The sequence below is a fragment of the Notamacropus eugenii genome, chromosome 3 (genome assembly GCF_028372415.1).
Source record: "Notamacropus eugenii isolate mMacEug1 chromosome 3, mMacEug1.pri_v2, whole genome shotgun sequence".
Lineage (NCBI taxonomy): Eukaryota > Metazoa > Chordata > Mammalia > Diprotodontia > Macropodidae > Notamacropus > Notamacropus eugenii.
In genome coordinates this window covers 214,752,110-214,773,478 of record NC_092874.1, presented here as the reverse complement: position 1 = coordinate 214,773,478, position 21,369 = coordinate 214,752,110, and the positions used below count along the sequence as shown (strand labels likewise).

Sequence of the window (21,369 nt, the reverse complement as noted above, 5' to 3'; positions counted from 1 at the left end):
AAAGAAACAGCTAGCACCCAAAATAGCCTTTTCTTTTGCTTATTTGCTTATAGTATCCGTTAGGCTAGATCAATATGCACTTATAAACTGCTTCCTGAATTAATTTGTTAAATACTTTGCATTGGGGAGAAGTTTTTAGCATTATTGCATTGGCGGGTAACCATATGATACTCTTAAGAATTAGACAGTGGCCGAATACATAATCCAAATCTCTCTTGTATCCTAGAGGTTTTAACCTTTTCCTGACACATTCTTATTATCATTATTGCTAGTAATTAAAAAAACAAACCACTTTCAAACACCTATCTTCCCTGTAGAAATTATAATTTTAGTGATTTTATTATAAATGAAAAATATGCCAGTGATTAGATATTACCCATCCTCTTATCTGCCTACCAGTCTTTAAATCACACATGTGATTCTTACAATGTCTGCTTGATGGTTTTAATTATTTACTTATAGAATCTTTGGGGTAGTCCTCGAAAATATATCTAATACAAAGATAGGAATATAATTTATACATAGAGGGTGATACCATGTTCAAATTAGGGGAACCTGTAATAGTTTACTTGTCAGATCTATGGATAAGGAAAGACTTTATGACCAAACAGTAGATAGGAACCATTAAAAGATGTAAAATGGATAATATTGGTTATTTTAAATTAAATAGTTTTTGCAGAAACAAAACCAGTGCAGCCATAATTAGAAGGAAAGCAGAAAGCTGGCAAATAATTTTCATAGTAGATGTCTACTGACATAAAAGCTGTATTTCTCAAACATTGGAAACTAAGTAAAATTTATAAAGGTACAACCCATTCAGTTTATATAATATTCATGTGAAAAAGTGTTCTAAATCACTGTTGGTTAGAGAAATGACAATTAAAACAACTGAGGTACCCTCTCACAGCTTTGGATTGAATAATGACAGAAAAGGAAAATAATATATATTGGAGGGGATGTGGAAAAACTGGGATGCTAAATGCGGTATTGGTAGAGTTAGGAACTGATCCAACCATGGAGGGCCGTTTGGAACTGTTTGCTCACAAGACTGATGTAGAAATATGTTTTGCACGTGTATAACCTATATCAAATTACTTGTTGTTTCAGAGAGGGAGGAGGTAAAGGATTTCAGGGAGGGAAAGCATTTGGAACTCTATCAATTCTAATGTTTTCAAACATTGTAAGAAAGTTATGTTTTAATTTAAATTTTCTACTCCAAAGTTTAAACTGCTTTTTTTCCTATATTCTGCCTTCCTAGGAGATTGGCCAATCCCATTCCCAACTCTTTCCCACCCTAAAAAAAAAAAAATCATCCTCTCGGGCTGTCATCCTATATCTTTTTCTTTCTCAGATGGACTCCCAGAAAAAGTATTTATATTTTAGTGTCAACAGTTCCTCTCTCCTACTCATTTTTTAGCCTTTTGCAGCTGGCTTTTACCATCATTACTTTAATGAATTTTTTTCTCTTCAAAGTAACCAATCTCAAAAGTGGATAAATCTTTATTTTTTTCAGATTCGTCATTATTACCATTTATAGCCTTTGCTAGTGCTGACAATTGAACTCAAAATCTGCCTTAGAGTTTTTCCTAATACTATACTAGTTCTCTTACCTGTGTGACTCCTTCTAGACTCATTTGCTGAATCTTCATCCATAGCATGCCCTCTGACTGGATATATGCCAGGGTTCTGTGCTGAGCCCTCTTCTCCTCTCTGTTCCCTAACTTAGTGACAGTGTCAGTTCCCCCTGAGTGTAATAATCGCATCAATGTCTGATTCCTGGGTTTATATACTTAACACTCAGCTTTTCTTCTGAATTCCTGTTCTAATATCAACTACCCGTTGGACATTCAAACTGAGTGTTCTGTACACATGTCAATTTTAATGTGTCTAACACAGAACTCTTAATGATTCCTCCCTGAAATACTTCACTAATAAACTTTCCTATTACTGTCCAATTACCTAGATTCCTATCCTTAGTCTCTTTTATTAACGTTCTGTATATAATTACTTATTTGTATGTTGTCTTGCCCATTAAAAATATGAGCTCCTTGATAGCATTAACTTCCAGTTTTGACTTTCTTTGTACCTCCATTGCTTAGCATAGTACCATAAGTAATAAATAAATGTTCGTTGACTGAATGACCCTACATATCTAATCGTTTGCTAAATGCTGTCATTTTTATCTCTACAACATTTTTCTTTCACATGCCTTTTTCTTTATCCACCCCCCTCTCATAGCCATCACCATACTTCAAGTCCTCATCACCTCTTGCTTAGTCTATTTTGTAATAGTCTTCTGGTTTGGTCTACTGTCTCATCTTTCCACACTCCAATCCTTTTTCTACACAACTTCCAAAATGCTTTTTGTCCAAACATAAATCTGTTTTTCACAGAATATAGATATAACTCTCTTAATTCGTACGCTGTTGTATCTTCTTGCTATCTCTCCATGGAAGTATACTCTCCACTACTTTTTAAAGCCCTTCATAATTCGACACAACCTAACTTTCCACATCCTCCTTATACACACTGTGGTGCCTTGATACTCAACCTCATTCTTAGTACTTCATTTTCCGTCTCTGTGCCTTTATACTCACTATCTCACATGCTTGGCATACACTCATCTTTTTCTCCTTTGCCTTCTCTAAGAACTACTTTCCTTCAAGACTCAGTTCATTGATTGCCTTTTTATGGGAATTCTTTGCACATTTTCCAGCTGCTAGTACTGCCTCCCCCCACCAAATCACCTTGTGTATATTTTGCATGTATTGTAGGATCATAAATTTAGAAACAGAAGAGGCCTTAGAAGCTAATTGGATCTAATTGAATTTAATCCTATTGGCCATCCAGTACTCAACTGAGTGAATGGAAGGTGCTTATTAAATGTTAGTTGATTATTGCAGCTATTAGAAACATTTCTTAAGTACCTGCTATGTGTTATACACTGAGGATATAGAAAGACATAAGATTGTCTCTGCCCATATATACATCTGTATATACATGTACGTACACACACACACACACACACATATGCACGTGTGTACTTTTTCAGGGCTGCTTTCTGCCGTTGGTGCCTCCCTGATTCACTCTGCTTTGCTATTGCCTGTAACACGTATAGAGTGGCCACATTGTAAATTGTTTTGGTAAATGGGCTAAAACAGTTTGAGGGTAACTGACAGACCTCAAACCTGTTGGGGGGATATCTACACCAAGTACATGGTGTAGCTATCTCATGGCAGAATTGGCAGATGAGAACAATTTGTTCTATGTCCATAAAATTGACTAAAGCAGGTGCTGTGTCATGCTGCGAGCTTGGTTAAACATCAAAGATGCCAAAGCTATCCACTGCAAACTGAGCCATTAGCAGTCTTCTTGACTTCTTTTGACAGACTTCAATGAATCTGAAAGAGAGTTAGGCCAATGACTTTATGCAACTGTCCCATACTTAAATCAAGTTTGGGTTGAATCAAAAGATATAACCCATACAGTTTTTGCCTACCTCATAGTCCTGTGGCAACAGGCAAGTGACAAAGTGGTAGATGTGGATATGCTGGGTGGGAGCTGTAGTGACAACCCTGTGCACAGGTGGTCCAGGTCATAGGGTTATCTTCTCAATGGACTGGAGCAGCAAGGGTTTTTGAAAGCCCCTTTCATGTCTGAGCAGCCTTTTTATTTTATTTTATTTTTTTTAAATTTTTTTTTGCACTGAATGTGGTCACTTTTTTGATGATGCACAATACAGGACTCTAGGATAGTCCCTCTCCCTGCCCCTAGTACAAGGGTGCTTTGTGAAAAGGATGTGAATGGAACACAGGATCCCCCATATCAGAATGTAGGTTAGGAATGTAGGCCCCCCTCCCCAATGCTAGATCAGCTTTTTTTGGCTGGGGATGAAGGTTCATGGCTTTCTACTTCACTCCTTGGAGGACATGTAGACCATGATGACTGCTACATGGTTGCTATATCCATATTCATTGTCATACCAAGAAATGAGCTTGGCAAAATGGTCATTTAGGGCAATGACAGTGCTAACATCCAAGGTGGAAGGTTGGGTGTTGCTGTGAAAGTTAAAGGATATACAACCCAGTCCTCTGAGGCCCAGGATGCCCTTCAAGTGTTGCTCTGATGCTTGCTTCAACGCTTTCTTGATAGCATATTTGGTAGGTTTCTCCAGGCAGCAGGTCAGATCCATTGGGAGTAGGAATATGAAAGGCCATTCCTGTGAGCTTCCCATTCACATCAGGTATGACTTTGCCCACAGCTTTAGCAGCACTAGTAGAAGAAAGGATCATGTTTTGGGCAGCACTTCTCATCCATTGCACTATAGTTTACCAGAGGGGCCATCTACTGCCTTCTAGGTAGCAATAATGACTAGACTGTAGTCATGAGTGCTTCTGTGATGGCAAAGTTGCCATGAATGACTTTGACCAAGGGACCTAAGCAGTCATTACTTAAGGAAATTACCATATTTCTCCTGGTTCACTCCCATTGTGAATATTGGGCATCAGGAGAAGGATAGAGATGATGACTCACTTGGCTCTACCCTTCAAGTGAGTCCCAGCTTTTTCCATGGTGGTTAAGACTCCAGCGTACTCTACAAAATACTTGACTCACGCATCTCATTTAATATTGGTGGGATCCCTGTTCCATGAAGATGGTCATGGCTGATCAACAGCTTCTCATTCTCAGTCTTGACAGTGCTCTTGAACTTGCCATGTGAGGAATCATATCGAAAAAATAGACCATGTAGTTGAGGTCATTGACGGCCACAATGTATACACCTGAGGTGAATTCAGCACTGGTTACCATGAATCAAATAGGGCTGAATTTCTTTACTCTCACCTTCACCATCTTGTTTCTGGGATACAACTGACAGCAGAACCTGTAACCGAGCTTGGGAGAAAAGCCCCATAGCAGCCTTGTTCACCTCCTGACATGAGGAAAGAGCTAGAAAAAGTTCCCTCAAAATGTCAGTTTCACTCAACCCAGTCCTGCTTGGGGTGTATCTTACCATGTGGTCAAGACAAAAAAAAATGTACAAAATCTTTTGCAAAAAATGATTCCGCTTACCTCTGGTACATGGAATGTACTGCATTTCATTCTAAAAGCAGTACTGAATGAAACAAAGCTAGGAAATGAAGGTCAACTTACCATAGTTAGAACTCGATAAGTGTTTTTCTTGAGTGGCCACAGTTAAGGGAGTGTTGTGAAGCTGGCACAGGTTTTGCAATTAGAATAAATCTGTTCAGCAAGCTTACATGTCTGCCAAAAGGAGGGAATGACAGATTTATGAAAATGTGATTGTCACCTGCAGGAAAGCACTACACTACCATCATCGGTGTGGATACTACCACCATGATGAACCTTGATGAAGTAATAGAAGAATTTTACAAAGCCCTGGAGATTCTCATTCTCAGTGTGCCAAGAGTTCAGACTTATAATTCTGAATAACTTTAACACCAGAATAGGCACAGATTACCAGAAGTGACAGTTCTTCAATGGAATGGAGTCAGAAATGGTAACAGTCACTTACTGCTGAAGACTTGTGTTTCACCTGACCTCATCAGCAGAACGGTCTTCAGTTTACCTAAATATAATAGAACTTCACAGATGTACGCTTACAGTAGACAGTGGCATTTAATAGACTGCCATTGTAACAGAAGGTACAGGATGTGAGAATGGTAAAGGCAGATATGTGTGTGGCTCTCAGTGCTGGATTGATCATATAGACTTAACGTCTCAGAGTGCTTCTCCAAGTGGGAACAGTTTGTTGCTAACTTGTAGAGGAAACTGAGCCAACACAGGATTGGCAATAGTGAATCAGAAAATGAGTGAGCAACTTTAAGAGATTTGGTGTACAGCACTGTCTTAACTCAAATGGGCCAGAACACTCCTAACAATCAAGATTAGTTTGATGAAAATGATGAGGAAATTCAGAAGCAATTAAAAGAAAAACAGGAACTCCACAGAGTTTCCCAGGAGGGTTGTTTAAGCATCAAAAGTAATGTGCAAACAAAGCTTAAAGAGATGCAGGATTCTTGGCTCAGTTAAGGGAGATGAAATTCAGTTTTATGTTGATAGTAACCATCTAAAGTACTTTTATGATGCACTGATTATGTGCAAGAGACCTATGATGCATCTCAGCTACTCACTGCTGATAGAGTTAGATTCATTGCTGATAAGGGCATGATCCTGGACAAATGAGCTGAACACGTCATAGAGTTCTTAACAGATCATCACCAATCAATCCTGAGGCTTTGACCATATCTCTCAGGTTGAGGTTTATCCTTCTAGACAGAATTACAATAGAAGAGGTTTTGAATGCAATTAAGCTCGTCTCCTGTGAGAAAGTCCTGGTTCTGGTGCTGCTTCTGTTCCAGCTGATACTTGCAAGGTAGGGGACTACTGCTTATACAAAAGCTGACTGTAATTTTTCAGATTATATGTCAGTGCTTCCATTGTATAAAGGAAAATTTCTTAGTCATTGCTGGCAAGTTTCTTGCTAGTGTTCCTTAATAGGCTAGTCCTTCACCTGGAAGATTGTCATCTATATGAGAGCCAAGGTTGCTTTAATTGATTGTGGTTGTGAGGGCTTGTGGAAAATCATGCCAAAATGTGATTTTGCAGATCATGATGACATTGCATGCCTTGTTTCTGAATAGTGGATGATGCTCTCACCCTTTTCCAGTCACCAGTGGAATCAAGCATGGCTGTGTGCTTACTCCCATGCTTTCTAGCATGACATTTTCAGCAATGTTGTCAGAAGCCTTTAATGTGTGTGAACACGGCATCCAGGGCATCTACTGCCCTGATCATAAATTATTCAGCTTGAAAAGACTACAAGCCAAGAATAAAGTGGAAAGAGTTGGTATGTACCTTTTTCTTCACAGATCATTGTATACTCAGTGTGGCCTGTGAGGCTGACATACAATAAAGTTTGTATCAGTTCTCTGCTACTTGTGTCAATTTTGGCCTATTATTACACAGGTCTCTACCAGCCAGCACCACACCATCTAAACATAGAACCATCAGTTACCTTGACAAGGATGTACACATGGATGACAATGTTGACACACACATTGCCCAAACTAGCTCAGTGCTTGGGAGACTCTGAAGGAAAGTGTGGGAGAAAAGAGGTATTGCCTACCAAGCTGAAGGTCTTCAGAACTGTTGTGCTGATATCATCGTATGCCTGTGAAATCTGTATAGTATGGCCACATCATGCCCAGAACCAGAATTGCTACCATTTGAATAGTCTTAGGAAGATTCTGACCTGCAAGTGCAAATACTGAATGCTGAGATCCTTTCTCGACCTAAACTGCCAAGTATTCATTAGTCTACTGCAGACAAGGCAATTCTTATGGGCTTACGTTTGAATGCCTAAAAGACTATTTTATGGACAGTTCACTTAAGGCAAGTGCTTACAGAGATCAGAAGAAGTCATATAATGATACTCTTGAGGTCTCTCCGAAAGAACTTGGAGGACTTATCCTTTGTAGTGTGCCCTTGTCAAAGATAGAGCACTCTGAGTGAAGCATAATTGTGGTAATACAAAAGAAAAAATGAGGTGGAAATTTAGAGACATCTACATTCCAATCCTGTGGTAGAACCTTTTGAGCTAGTACTGATCTGATTAGGCACATACTGTACCTTGATCCCAACACAAGTGATTTCATTTTATTCTTTGAGAATAAAGGACAATGGCCAACTAACACACATACACACACATATCTGGGTTTGTGTATATATGTTTGTGTATGTGTGTGTATATATATATATATAATGTATAACATATATACACACCTACCTTACCCTAGATTCTTAATCATTTGCCAGATTTTGTCACTTCTGTCTTTACATTTCCAGAAAGTTAGTCTGCTACTTATTTGGTATTTTGAAACTATCCCTAAATTTGAGATCCTATCACCAGGAAAAGGAAATACAACTTCTGCATCAGATTCAGAATAGTAACAAGTTTTTATCCCTACTTAAGAAAACAGTTGTATTTATGTACACTGTATCATGGGATTGAAAAGTAAATTTCTAAAATGTCACCTTTTTCCTCCTATGTTGTAGGGAGATAATAAGGGGGAAAATCAGTCTGAAAGTCATTTAAATATTCTCCATCTTGTATTTTTCTGCTGTTCCTCAGTTAACACAGGCCTTCTAGGTGGCTGCCCATTGCTTTCACTTCCCATTGCAGAGGAAATGTGGTCTAGCGATGAGGCCTTGGCCTAGTACATGGACAGGCAGAATTCTATTTCTGGCTCCGAGTGACCTTGAGGAAGTGGTAAGCTTGCTCTTGACAGTTCCTTCTCACTGTAACATGCAGAGAGAGATAAGAAAACTTTGAAAGTTGCCTTTAGTTTGCTCCAGTATTCTACATGTAGAGGTGCATTATACATCAACAATCTACTTAGAAGAATTAGTATAAAATATGAAGATTGTTATTCTATACCGAATCTTAAAGGAAAGAGGATGTTTAATTTCCTAGTTGGAAGTTTAAAACTGGTTTTGGGGAAAGATTGAAGAAGTGGACAGAGTATGTGAAGATTTTTTGTTTCTTTCATCACCCAAGAAGCAGGTAAAGAAAATCCATAGTCTTTTAGGGTCTGACTTGATTAAAATCTCTTGTTTATAAACCATTTAGTCCTGCTGTACTCACTTTGCCTTTCTTCAGCTATATTAGTTCTAGAGTTCTGTGGTAAGTTCTGGGAACCATATTTTAGTAAGGATATTGACAAATGGATTAGCTTCTAGTTGTGGGTGATCCAGGGATTAGAAACTAGTCCTTCTGAGAATCAGCTTACAAAAGTCCAATTTTCAAAAAGAAAAGTTAATGATTAATTAAAAGAGCCAAGAATTATTTTGTTTTGGTAAAAGGAAAGAGTCATACTAAGAATTAAAACATGTAAGATATTGCCACAGTTATAGAAGGTATTGTTATATTTTAATACCTAATAGAAACAGGAAAAGAAATTTGCTTTGATAGAAACTTTTAATACATATATGGAAAAGACAGCTTTTTTAATGAAATTTGAGCAGTTTTGGACAAACAAAGAAGTGTGACAGAGTTGCAAATCTTGTGAACGATGTAGCATAAGATGCCTCACTCATGTGAAAATAATTTGATATTTTAAAGAGGTGGAGAAAAATTTTATTAAAAACTGCAGAAACATGATGGAAAGAAACATAGTTTTAGATACTGAAGGAACTGTAGAATTGTTTTGGAGATTGCTAGTTCTAGAGCATTGTGGTTCTTGAGGTAATTTGTATGTAACTCTTAGGACTAAAGAGGACAAAAGTGAAGAAAAATGATATGAATATTTGGTGACTTTGGTAAGAATTTTATTTTTTTGATTTCTCAGTTTGTTTTTTAATTTTATATTACTTAGTATTTCTTTTTTTCCCAATTACATGTAAAGATAATTTTTAACATTCACTTTTATAAGATTTTGATTTACAAATTTTTTTTCTCCCTCCACTTCTTCCCAATGGTGGTATGCAATCTGACATCTGGAAGCACTGCCATATAATCTGAAAAATTGTCAGTGGAGAGTATACTTGGCAGAGTAAAAGCAGGGACTCACTTGAGCTCTCCCCTAAATCCCTGCAAATACCTGTTAAAAAATGACTCAAATTCTAGAGCAGCAGAACTCACAAAATGATAAGAGTGAAACAACCTGGAAGGGCAACAGGAAAGGTCTTGGAGAGGAGTGCAGTCCAGCACAAAGTGTACCTGCACAGGTGAGGGTCCCAGCTAACCTAGAACAGTCCTTATGGAACTCTGTCACTGGTAGCTGTGGCAGTTTCCAAACTTCTTTGCCACGAACAGAAGACAACTTGAAAAGTCAGTAGGAAAGTTCTGTCCCACACTAGCCTCTGGGTGGTGGCAGCTAGGGGAGCTCTCACCTCACAGACAGTGAGGGGGATCAAGCAGCTGATCAGAGGACGACTGTGGAAACTTTTGCTTTGCCCTTGTATTTGGGTCATAGTTCTAGATGGCAGTCCTAGGGCAAGGATAAACACTGGTGTTGTAGAGTTTGTGTCACCTGGAGAAGGAATCTTCCTTTCACAGTTGCAAGGCCGAAAAGAGTCTTTCCTTCCCTCCCACAGAGCAGAACACAGACTAGGAGAAGAGTAAACATGTCTCCTTTGATCATATCACCTTGGAAGCACTGAAAATGTACAGGTCGCTAAGAGGATCTCTGAAAACAGCTGCACAAAACCCCTGAAGCTTGGGACAGTGCCTCTTCATGCTGGAACTGAGCCCTACTTCAATGTAGAGTTAAAAAGTCAAATAATTGACTAATGGGAAATTAGCAAAAATGAAAAAAAAAATCAGACAATAGAATCTTAGTTTGACAAAGAAGATCAAAACATGCAACTATAAGAGGATGACAAAAGTCAGTTCCAACATGGAAAGCCTCCAAGAAATATATTGAATTGGCTGCAGGCCATAGAAGGGCTCAAAAAGGAGCCTTTCAAAAAGAGAATTAGAGTAAAAATTGGAAAGAATAATGATAATAATGATAATAATGAATGATGCAAGAAAATTATGAAAAACAAGTTAACAACTTGCTAAAAGAGACTCAAAAAAGTATGGAAGAAAATAGCACCTTAAAAAATAGACTTACACAAATGGCAAAAGAAGTCCAAAAAGCCAATGAGAAGAATGGGTATATATAGTAACATAAGGTTGGAAAGTTAAGATGGGGCCAATTTTTTCCAAAGATTTTTGAATGTGGAAGACAATAACAAACACTTTGAAGTTAAAATGACAAGAAGGCAGTAGAAAGGAAGAAAGTTAATTTGCATGAGAGAACTTTTGACTATAACAGTAAATAGTACTTATTAACGCAAATGTAGCTATATAGCCAAGAATTTTGATTTGGAGAAGCATATGTAGCTGACTTTAGTAATTATGTGTATCATATCTATGGAGAAATTTATTAAAGTCTTTCCTGTTCTAGAAGACCTTGTAAAACCGGAGAATTTAGACCAACAATTGAATATGGAAGAGAAAAGCAATTTAGGTAAGTGACAAAAAGACAATGAGACATCTTCAAAAAGAGCTTCTCCATATTCAACTGAACCAGAGTTGTAATACCAGAACACTAGTCTGAGTCAGGTTCACAATAAAGGGCTACTTCCCTTGGAAGCAGGGGTATCCTTATAAAAGTTGTCCCAAAGGTGTTAGTGGCATTTAAAGCTTTAATATCCTAAAAGCATGCTAAGACCTTTGGCTTGAGTGCTAGCTCCTATGACTGTTATCATCAGAAGAATAGGGTACTAGGATCCTTTGACTAATCATTGTGGGTCTGGTATTAGTAAGTGTGGGAGTAAATTTAATAAATCACCTTACCCCACTTAAGGGACTAAAAAGTTGGCCTATTCCTGATACCTTTATCAGATGAGAGCACATCTATTGAATAAAACAGTGAAATGTATGGTACATGGGGAAAATTCTTAATGAATTTGGAAGGAATGAAAGCTATTCCATGAAATGAAGTGAAATGAGTTTGAGAGAGGATTCTTAGATGGTTAGAAAACGCAAACCTTTCTAGATTCCCCCACAAATAGCACCTCAGGGTGAACATAGAGTGTCAAAGGAAATATCAGAGGCAGCACAGTGATCCTCCTGGAGAGGATCTGAAGAAAAATCCAAGGATGTGGTTGGGTTCATGTGAAGTGTAAACACCCCAGGCTATGTCCAGTTAAACATCAAGCTGCAAACCCTGGGGTTAGCTGAGCTGTGAGGCTGCCTCCACCCCAGCCACAGAGACTTTTTGTCCCTGGAACAGTGAGGGGATTTGGATGTTTGAGCCAGAGAATATCCACTGAAAAGGAATGCCAGACCCAGCTGTGTTGGAGAGATGTGGTCCTGGGCCAGAAGGAACTAGCACAGGCATGGTGAGTGGAGAAGCAGTGGGGCAAGACACTGTTGACTGTCAGTACTTACAAGAGGTTGGAGGTTTTGGTTTTAGTTTCACATCAGAGTGGAGAAGTAAAAGAGGATCTGAGACCAGAGGCACCACCCCATCCCCTATCCCCTTCTACTGGTGGTGATTGCCAAAACTAAGCTGCTGAAAAAAAAAGTACAGGCAAAGGAGGAAGAATCCAACAATAGTTACTATAGGAAGAGAGAAGACTGGCATTCGTCTTCAGAGGAGGATGCTCAAGTCCTCTTCTACCCTGACTGAGTAATGTCAAAAGGCCACCTTCCCAAAAAGAATTCACAGAGGAACTTAAAAAAGACTATAAAAAGTTAAAAAAAAAGAAATTTGACCAATTGAAAAAGGAGAGCCAGAACATTAAGGAAGAAAACAACCTCTTAAAAATCAGAATTGGGCAAGGGGAAGCTAGCAAGGTTTAGAAATCAAGAAGTAATAAAACAAAATAATAAGAAAAAAATAGAAGAGAATGTGAAACATATCTGGGGAACAGATCAAGAAAAGAAAACATAATTCGACTACCTGAAATCTAAGATAAAAAAAAAGAATTGATACAATAAGACAAGAAATAATTGAAGAAAATTGTCCTGAAGGACTAGGAAAAGAAGGGTAAAGTAGAAATAGAAAAAAATCAATTGATCACCCCCCTGACAAGATCCTACAAGGAAAACCACTGGGATATCATTGTTGTTGTTTAGTTCGTCCTTCATTTTCGAAGACAATGACATCACAGAAGTGATGACACAGTTTACACTGGAGTTTGTTTTGAGTGAGGGAAAGCTGTGCAAGGTCACCATGCGTATCATAGTCAAAATCTGAAGCCCCCAACTCAAGGATAAAATATTATGTGCAACAAAGAAAAAATATGGTGGTGCCACAATTAGAATCACACAAGCCCTAGCAGTGTTAACAGACACAGGTCTTGGAAAGCTATATATCAAAGAATCAAAAAATTGTGGTCACAACCAAGAATATTTCACCCAGCAAAACTAAGGCATAATCCTGAATTTTAAAAATGGACATTTAATGAATTATCAGACTATAAGGATTTTGTTTAAAAAAACAACCTGAACTTGATTTGACGTAGAAGAGCCAAGAGAAATATAAGGTACACACCAAAGACTAATTACAAGGGACTCAATAAAGACAAATTGATTGTTTACCTTGTTGCTTATAGTGTTTGCTTTGTATGTAAAATGTATATCTAAGATTGTAATTGAGTCATTCATTCTTAAAGTAAAGCCTTTCAGGAACAGCTAAAAAGAGTAATTATCTTGTACAGATGTGCTACAAGAGGAAGAACCAATAGAAGAATTAGATGGGGGAGGAGGGCTGGTTGTTCTGGAAACCTAATTTCATCACTAATAAGTGCAAAAGGGAACAATTCACATGTCTAAGTTCAGAAAGAAATAAAAGGCTAAGAAAGGAGGAGAGAATACAGAAAAGATTTTTAGAGAAGAGGTGAGGGATTCAGTTATGGGGAGGTATGGAAAAAGAACAAATTATGGATCTGCAATTAAATACCAAATTAGAAATTATGAAAACCTAAAGAGAAATGAATATTGAAATTAAGAAAACTATTGAATTAATAAATATAACTAAGATCATCTTTTACAGAAAAAATTCAATTAAATGGATAAATCTTTGGTTAATTTGGACAAAAAAGGGAAGAAAACCAAATTACCAGTATCAAAAATGAAAAGGATGAATTCATCACCAAAGAAAAGGATGAATTCATCACCAATGAAAAGGAAGTTAGAAAAATAATTGGAACTATTTTGCCCAACTGTATGCCAATAAATCTTCCAATTTTAGTGAAATGGGTGAACATAAAATACTTAACCCTAGGATTTCAGAAATAGAAACTCTGCAAGCCATCAATGAAATTCCCAAGAAAAATTCTCCAGGGGTAGATTGATTCACAAGTAAATTCTACCAAACATTTAAACAATCCCAATACTATATCAACTATTTGGGAAAATGGGCAAAGAAGGTGTCCTACTAAATTCTTTTCTTGATACAAATATGGTGCTGGAAGAGCTAAAATAAAGAAAATTATAGACCAATTTCTCCAATGAATTTAGATGCAAAAATTATAAATAAAATATTAGCAAGGAGATTGCATCATCTTATCAAAGGCTTAATACACTCTAGGTGAGATTTGTAGCAGGAATGTAGGGCAGTTCAGTATTAGGAAAACTATGAGCATAATTGACCATGTAGACAACAAAACTATGAATATTTCAATATATACAGAAAAAGCTTTTGACAAAATGCAACACCCATTCCTATTAAAAACTAGAGAATCAATGGGGTTTTTCTTTAAATAAATAGCATCTATCTAAAACCATTAACAAACATTGTATGTCATGGACATAAGCTAGAAGCATTTCCTGTAAAATGGGAGGGGGGGGAGTGTAAAATAAGGGTGTCCATAATCACTTCTTATTCAATATTGTACTGGAAATTTTAGCTTTAGCAATAAGGAAGGAAAAAGAAATTGAAGGAATTAGAATAGGCAATGAGGAAACAAAGCTATAATTCTACGCATGACTTAAACTACTTGAAACAAACTACTTTAGCAAAGTTTTAGGAATACAAAATAAAAAACACAAATCATAGGCATTTCTATCACTAATGAAGCCCAACAGCAAGAGATAGAAAAGAGATTCTGTTTAAAATTAGTGTAGACATTATAAAATACTTGGGAATTTATTTGCCAAGATAAACCCAGGAACTATATGAACCCAATTTTAAAACACTTTTCACACAAATAAAGTAATAGGTAAATAATTGGAAACATATCAGTTGCTCATGAGTATGCCAATCTAATGTAAAAAATGACAATTCTGCCTTCATTAATTTACTTATTCAGGGCCATACCAATTAATTTACAAAAAAATTATTTTATAAAGCTAGAAAAAAATAAAATTAATCTGGAAAATCAAAAGGTCCAGAATATCAAGGGAATTAATGAAAAGAAATGCAAGGGAATTTGACCTTCCTCTACCAGATCTAAATTATAAAGCAGCAATCTTCAAAACTACTTAGTATTACTTAAGAAGTAGAATTGATCAGTACAGAAGTCATGGTAGTCAATGTCTGTAGTCATTTGCTGTTTGATAAACCTAAGAATTCCAGCTTCTGGCTTGAGAACTCACTATTTGACCAACTGCTGAGACAACTGCAAAATAATATGACAGAAACTAGGTACAGGCCAATATTGTACACCATACACCAAGATGAAGTAGGTACATGATTTAGACATAAAGCGTGATACTATAAGCAAAGTAGGAGATCAAGGAATCATTTACCTGTCAGAGCTATGGAGAATGGAGCAATTTATGTCCAAGTAAGAGAACATTATGTAATGCATAATGGATCATTTTGGTTACATTAAATTAAAAAGTTTTTGCAGAAAGAAAGTCAATGTAACCAAGATTAGAAGGGAAGCAGAACTGCTCCAACTATTCTGTAGAACAATTTGGAACTCTGCCCAAAAGGCGATAAAACTGCATGTCCTTTGAGCCAGCAACACCAATTCTAGATCTCTATCTGGAAGAGATCATTCAGATGGAGAAAAGATGCATGCACATTTCAGAAAAACCTCGACTTACATGAACTCAGTGGGTGAAATGAGCAGAACCAGGAAAATATTGTACATAGTAACAGCATTATTGTGCAGTGACTAACTTTGATAGACTTTGCTCTTTTCAGCAATAAAATGATCTAAGATAATTTCAAGGAATTCAGGATGGAAAATGTTGTTTGCATCCAGAGAAAGAGCTCTGAAGTCTGAATGCACATTGAAGCACATTACTTTCTCTTTTTTTTCTTTCTAATGGTTTTTCCCTTTGTTTCTGATTTTTTCTTTACAATATGACTATTGTGGAAGTATGTTCAATGTAATTGTACATGTGTAGCCAGTATCAGATTTCATGCTCTCTTGGGGAGGGGAAAGGGAAACAATTTAGGATTCAAAAATCTTGAAAAGTAAAAATAAATATTTTTTAAAAAGGATATTGAATGAGAATGCAAGGATAAGGGAGGGATTTTTGGAGGGACAGGGGGTGGGTTAAGTAATGGCAAGGCAAACTAGGCAGTAGAAGTGAAGTGAAGGAATCAGGAGGGATAGGAAATAAAGAGATAATCGCAACAAATATTAACAGAAGAATTTGTTAGGGGAAAAAGCAGGGTGGCATTTATGATCTTTGACAAATAGATTTAAAATAGATTTAATCAAAGTAATATAGAGAAACTATAGTGCTATTGTTATTTAGATAAGGTGGGAATATTTTTGTGGAGCAAGAAATGACAAATTGGTGGATTTGGAATAATTTAGAAAGACTTGGATTTATGGAGAAAGAGGTTACTCAATCTCAGAGAAATAGGAAAAATAAATACAATATGGTCTTAAATAGATGCATATAAATTTATATGTGTATATATGGCTGATTATTGATATCTAGGTATATGTATCAATATAGGTACATGTGGGTATATGGGTGTACATGTATATCTTTCTGAGTATATGTCTATGTATGTATGTATTTCTGTGTGTATATAGATGCACATAGATGTATATAGGAAATGTATTGTGATAGACTAAAGAGACTCAGCAACATCTTCTAAGTATTTGATGAAATAGCAAGCCATTTCAGAATCCAGCGTTTGATTTTTAGTTAAACCTTTAGTTTGAGTTTAAACCATTTGAATGTGGAGCATTCCAAGTGAAGGAAGCAGCTTTAACCAAATCCTTGAAAGGGAACTCGTTGGTGGGAGCCAAGATGGGTGGTGGTGGTGGAAGGAAGTATCTGGTGACCATAAGAATTTGAAAGATTAGATTTTGGATTTCCCATTGGCATTGTAGCAGTGTCCCTCCATCCATAATGTCTGATAGTAGTGCCTATATTGGCAGCCCAAGGACAAACTGGGCTGCTTCAAGAATGTATAACAACTGCAGTAGAAAACTATTTCACTTCATGAGGACCACACAAAGGGGAGAGAGTTTTCCTGCACGCAGAATTTTGTAAGTTATCCATTTGATGTGTATACTCACTAAACTCAAGCCCATTTTTTCCTTTGGCTCTTTGTGTATTTTCAGGAGAGACAAGAGAAATATTTGGAAGAACTAACTTTTCCTTACTATATTATTCTTAATAGAGACTCATATCTCAAAGGTAATTAAGTCTGCCTGGCCAAATGAGATCCACTGATAATCATTGTTGGAAGCATCCCAATAGATCTTTATAGTACTTGAAAAACATCCCTGAGAGGGAGTCAGCTGTCCTCTGCCCCCAGGGGCACAGACTGCCAGGATTCGGAAATATTTAGGTAGTTGCCTGAGAGCATATTCTATGCTTACATAAAAGATGGAAGACCTGGTTTGGAATTTGGGCTCTACTGTTTAATCAAATGTGTGACCTTGAGTAACTCAGTTAACTTCTCTGTACCACATTAATTTAATCTGTAATATGAGACTGGGTCACCATTCATTTATATAGCACTTTAAAGTTGGGAAAATATTTGAATATATAACTCTCCATCTTTTCTTTGTGACCAACTGCAGCCATCTCATATGTATGTTTCCCTCAAAATGCCATTCCCACCCCCAGGTTTCTAGATATTTCACTTCAATTTGAAACATCTTAATTGAATTTAGAAATATTTCAGTTGCGTAGTTCCTCTGAGCTGCACCAGTGCTAGAAGCACTGTTAGGAAACATACTTCCTATTTTTTTTTTTTTAGTTCTTTTCATGTAGTGAATTCAAGATGCTTCTTTATTTGGTGTTCAAGTCACGAATGCTGGTAGTTATTTTTTTCTACAAATCTGACTCAAAATCATTTGTCTCCTGGTGGGAAGTAAATTCAGTTTAATTAAGGAGGAATAAAGATTACTTTGGATATTGTTTGGAAGGAATAATTCATGGGAGGTTGTAAGTATTTTTGTGTTGTCTTACTATATCATGCTAGTGTCAGTTCCTAAGAGTACATGATATCTCATTTTTTAAATGAAGTGATATTTTTGTCAGCAGAAATTATTTTACATTTTTTTAAAAAGTCACTGTATTTTGTGTGTGGTCAATTTGGAAAAATTACTACTGTGGGGGAAATGTCCACAAAAGATTTTTTTCAGCATGAAATACATTTATTTAAAATGTAGGCATTTCTTGGTATGTTTTCTGAATGTCTTGAGTCTTCTCCAAGATTATTACTTATACTTACCTGATTTTCTCCCTTTTGCCTTTCATTCAGCTGCAGGAGATAAAAGTCATTAGTTAAACCTATTGCTAATTGTGTTTTACTTGTGTGTGAGATATACTACAGAATTTTTTATGTGCTACTATATGATTTTGAACAAATGAAAGAACCTTGTAAAATTGTACGTAATAATTTATCCTATTTTGAAATTTAAAGAAAATTCGTAGTTCTGTTTTTAATAGTGCTTTTCTATATTTATTTTATTAATTTGATCTCATAATAATTTCCTAAGTTTGACAATAATGGGTTTTACAAGTTTATTGCAATAAATTCATAGTTGTGTACTGGAATTTAAAGAATTTCACATAAAACTTGATTTAGCTTACATTCAACTTACATTCAACTCAAGTTTCAACAAATGTAGATGTAGTTTAACTTGGGTAACTTAGAAGAATGCGAAAATAAAACAAAGAAAAACAAGGCATTGAAGAATGCTTTATAGTCTTGGATTTGTATTTGTGAAATCAGAACAAAGTACTGAATCTTATACACCTTCTCTGCTTCTTTTATTCTTTTTTTTTAATTTTTTTTTTCATTTTCAACATTCATTTCCACAAGATTTTGAGTTCCAATTTTCTCCCCATCTCTCCCCTCTCCTCACCCCAAGACACCGTGCATTCTGATTACCCCTTTTCCCAATCTGCCCTCCCTTATATCACACCCCTCCCTTCCCTTATCCCCATCTTCTCTCTTTTCTTGTAGGGCAAGATAGATTTCTATAACCCCATTACCTGTATTTCTTATTTCCCAGTTGCATGCAAAAACAATTCTCAACATTTGTTGCTACAGTTTTGAGTTCCAACTTCTCTCTCTTCTTCCCTCCCCACCCATCCTCACTGAGAAGGCAAACAATTCAATGTAGGCTATATATGTGTAGTTATGCAAAAGACTAGTCATGTTGTAAAAGACTGTATTTCACTCCATCCTATCCTGCTTCCCATTTATTCTCTCTTTTGACCTTGTCCCTCCCCAAAAGTGTTTACTTTTAATTACTCCCTCCTCCCACTTGCCCTCCCTTCTAACATCCCCCCCCCCATACCCAACTTATCCCCTTCTCTCCTGTTTTCCTGTAGTGTAAGATAGACTTTTTATACCAAATTGAGTGTGCATGTTATTCCCTCCTTAAGCCAAATGTGATGAGAGTAAGCTTCATTTTTCCCCTTACCTCCTCCCTTGCCCCCATTGAAAAAGCTTTTTGTTGCCTCTTTTATTAGAGATAATTTGCCCCATTCTATTTTTCCCTTTCTCCTCCCAAAATATTCCTCTCTCACCCCTTAATTTTACTTTTTTAGATATCATCCCTTCCTATTCAACTCACCCTGTGTCCTCTGTCTATATGGATATAATCCCTCCAACTACCCAAATATTGAGAAAAGTTTCAAGAGTTACAAATATGATCTTTCCATGTAGGAATGTAAACAGTTCAACTCTAGTATGATTTCTATTATTTCTCTTTCCTGTTTACCTTTTCATGCTTCTCTTGATTCTTGTGATTGAAAGTCAAATTTTCTATTCAGTTCTAGTCTTTTCATCAAGAATGCTTGAAAGTCCTCTATTTTATTGAATGATCATTTTCCCCCCTGAAGTATTATGCTCAGTTTTGCTGAGTAGGTGATTCTTGGTTTAAATACTAGTTCTTTTGTCTTCTGGAATATCATATTCCAAGCCCTTTGACCCCTTAATGTAGAAGCTGTTAGATCTTGTGGTTATCCTGATTATATTGCCACAATACTTGAATTGTTTCTTTCTAGCTGCTTGCAATATTTTCCCTTTATGTGGTAACTCTGGAATTTGGCTACAATATTCCCAGGAGTTTTTCTTTTGGGATCTCTTTCAGGAGGTGATCAGTGGATTCTTTCACTATTTAATTTACCTTCTGGTTCTAGAATATCAGGGCCAATTTTCCTTGATAATTTAATAAACTATGATGTCTAGGCTCCTTTTTTGATCATGGCTTTCAGGCATTCCCATAATTTTTAAATTATCTCTCCTGGATTGATTTCCAGGTCAGTTGTATCCAATGAGATACTTCACATTGTCTTCTATTTTTTCATTCTTTTGGTTTTGTTTTGTAATTTGGTTTCTCATGAAGTCATTAGATTCCATCTGCTCCATTCTAATTTTTAAAGAACTATTTTCTTTAGTGAGCTTTAGAGTCTCCTTTTCCATTTGGCTAATTCTGCTTTTTTAAAGCATTCTTCTCCTCACTGATTTTTTGGACGTCTTTTGCCATTTGGGTTATTCTATTTTTAAAAGTGTTATTTTCTTCAGAATTTTTTGGGTCGCTTTCAGCAATTTGTTGACTTGCTTTTCATGATTTTCTTGCATCTCTCTTATTTCTCTTCCCAGTTTTTCTTCTACCTCTCTTACTTGGTTTTCAAAATCCTTTTTGAGCTCTTCCATGGCCTGAGATCATTGCACATTTATTTTGGAGATTTTGGATGCAAACGCCTTGACTTTTATGTATTCATGTGATGGTATGCATTGTTCTTCTTCATCAGAAAGGATGGAAGAAAACACCTGTTCACCAAGAAAGTAACCTTCTATAGTCTTATTTTTGTTCCCTTTTTGGGGCATTTTCCTAACCAGTTACTTGACTTTTGAGTCCTTTGTCAAGAAGAGGGTATACTCTAGGGACCTGTAAGTTCTCAGTCCCTCCAAGGTGGCACAATCAAGGGAGAGGAGTTTATTCCTCTCCTCTCCTAGACTGTGCTCTGGTCTAGTTAGGAATAACCACAAGTATTCCTCTCTGCCCAGGATCTGTGAGTAGGATTCCTCCTCACCCCAGGACCACCACTCAGAAATATGACCCAGAGCAGCTGCTCGATTTCCCCCGGAGTCTTTATGGAAAGGACTGCTGCCTGCCTGCACCCTCTGTTGGACCCTGCTCCCTTCTCACGGAGGTGAAAGAGCTTTCTCACAGACCTTTGAAGCTGTCTTTGCCCTTTGTGGGTTGAGAAATCTAGGAACTGCCACTGGCACCTGTGATTCCCTGCCCTGAAGCCTGCTTCAGTCTGGTCCGTGCTGCACCTGTAGCCTGCACTGTGCTCCAAGCCTAATGTGATAAACCTTTCTTGTTGACCTTCAAGGCTGTCTTGGGCTGGAAATCTCTTTCACTCTGTCGTTTTGTGGCTTCTGCTGCTCTAGAATTTGT

General features: G+C 36.9%; 1 protein-coding gene across 9 annotated transcripts in view; it reads left to right on the top strand.

The window, feature by feature from the left end:
* Positions 1-21,369, top strand: part of FGD4 (FYVE, RhoGEF and PH domain containing 4) — a 253,013-nt gene that overhangs the window by 22,247 nt on the left and 209,397 nt on the right. Inside the window, exon 1 of one of the 9 annotated variants that reach the window (XM_072654336.1) lies at positions 8,383-8,584. The exons of 7 other annotated variants lie outside the window; for them this stretch is intronic. Coding sequence is in view for 1 of the 2 variants with exons in the window: in XM_072654333.1 (XP_072510434.1) it covers positions 10,925-11,036 (112 nt within the window). In the remaining variant the exon portion in view is untranslated. Of the gene's footprint in view, positions 1-8,382; positions 8,585-10,858; positions 11,037-21,369 lie in introns of those variants that run through there. One more of the 9 variants, XM_072654333.1, reaches the window with a different exon arrangement.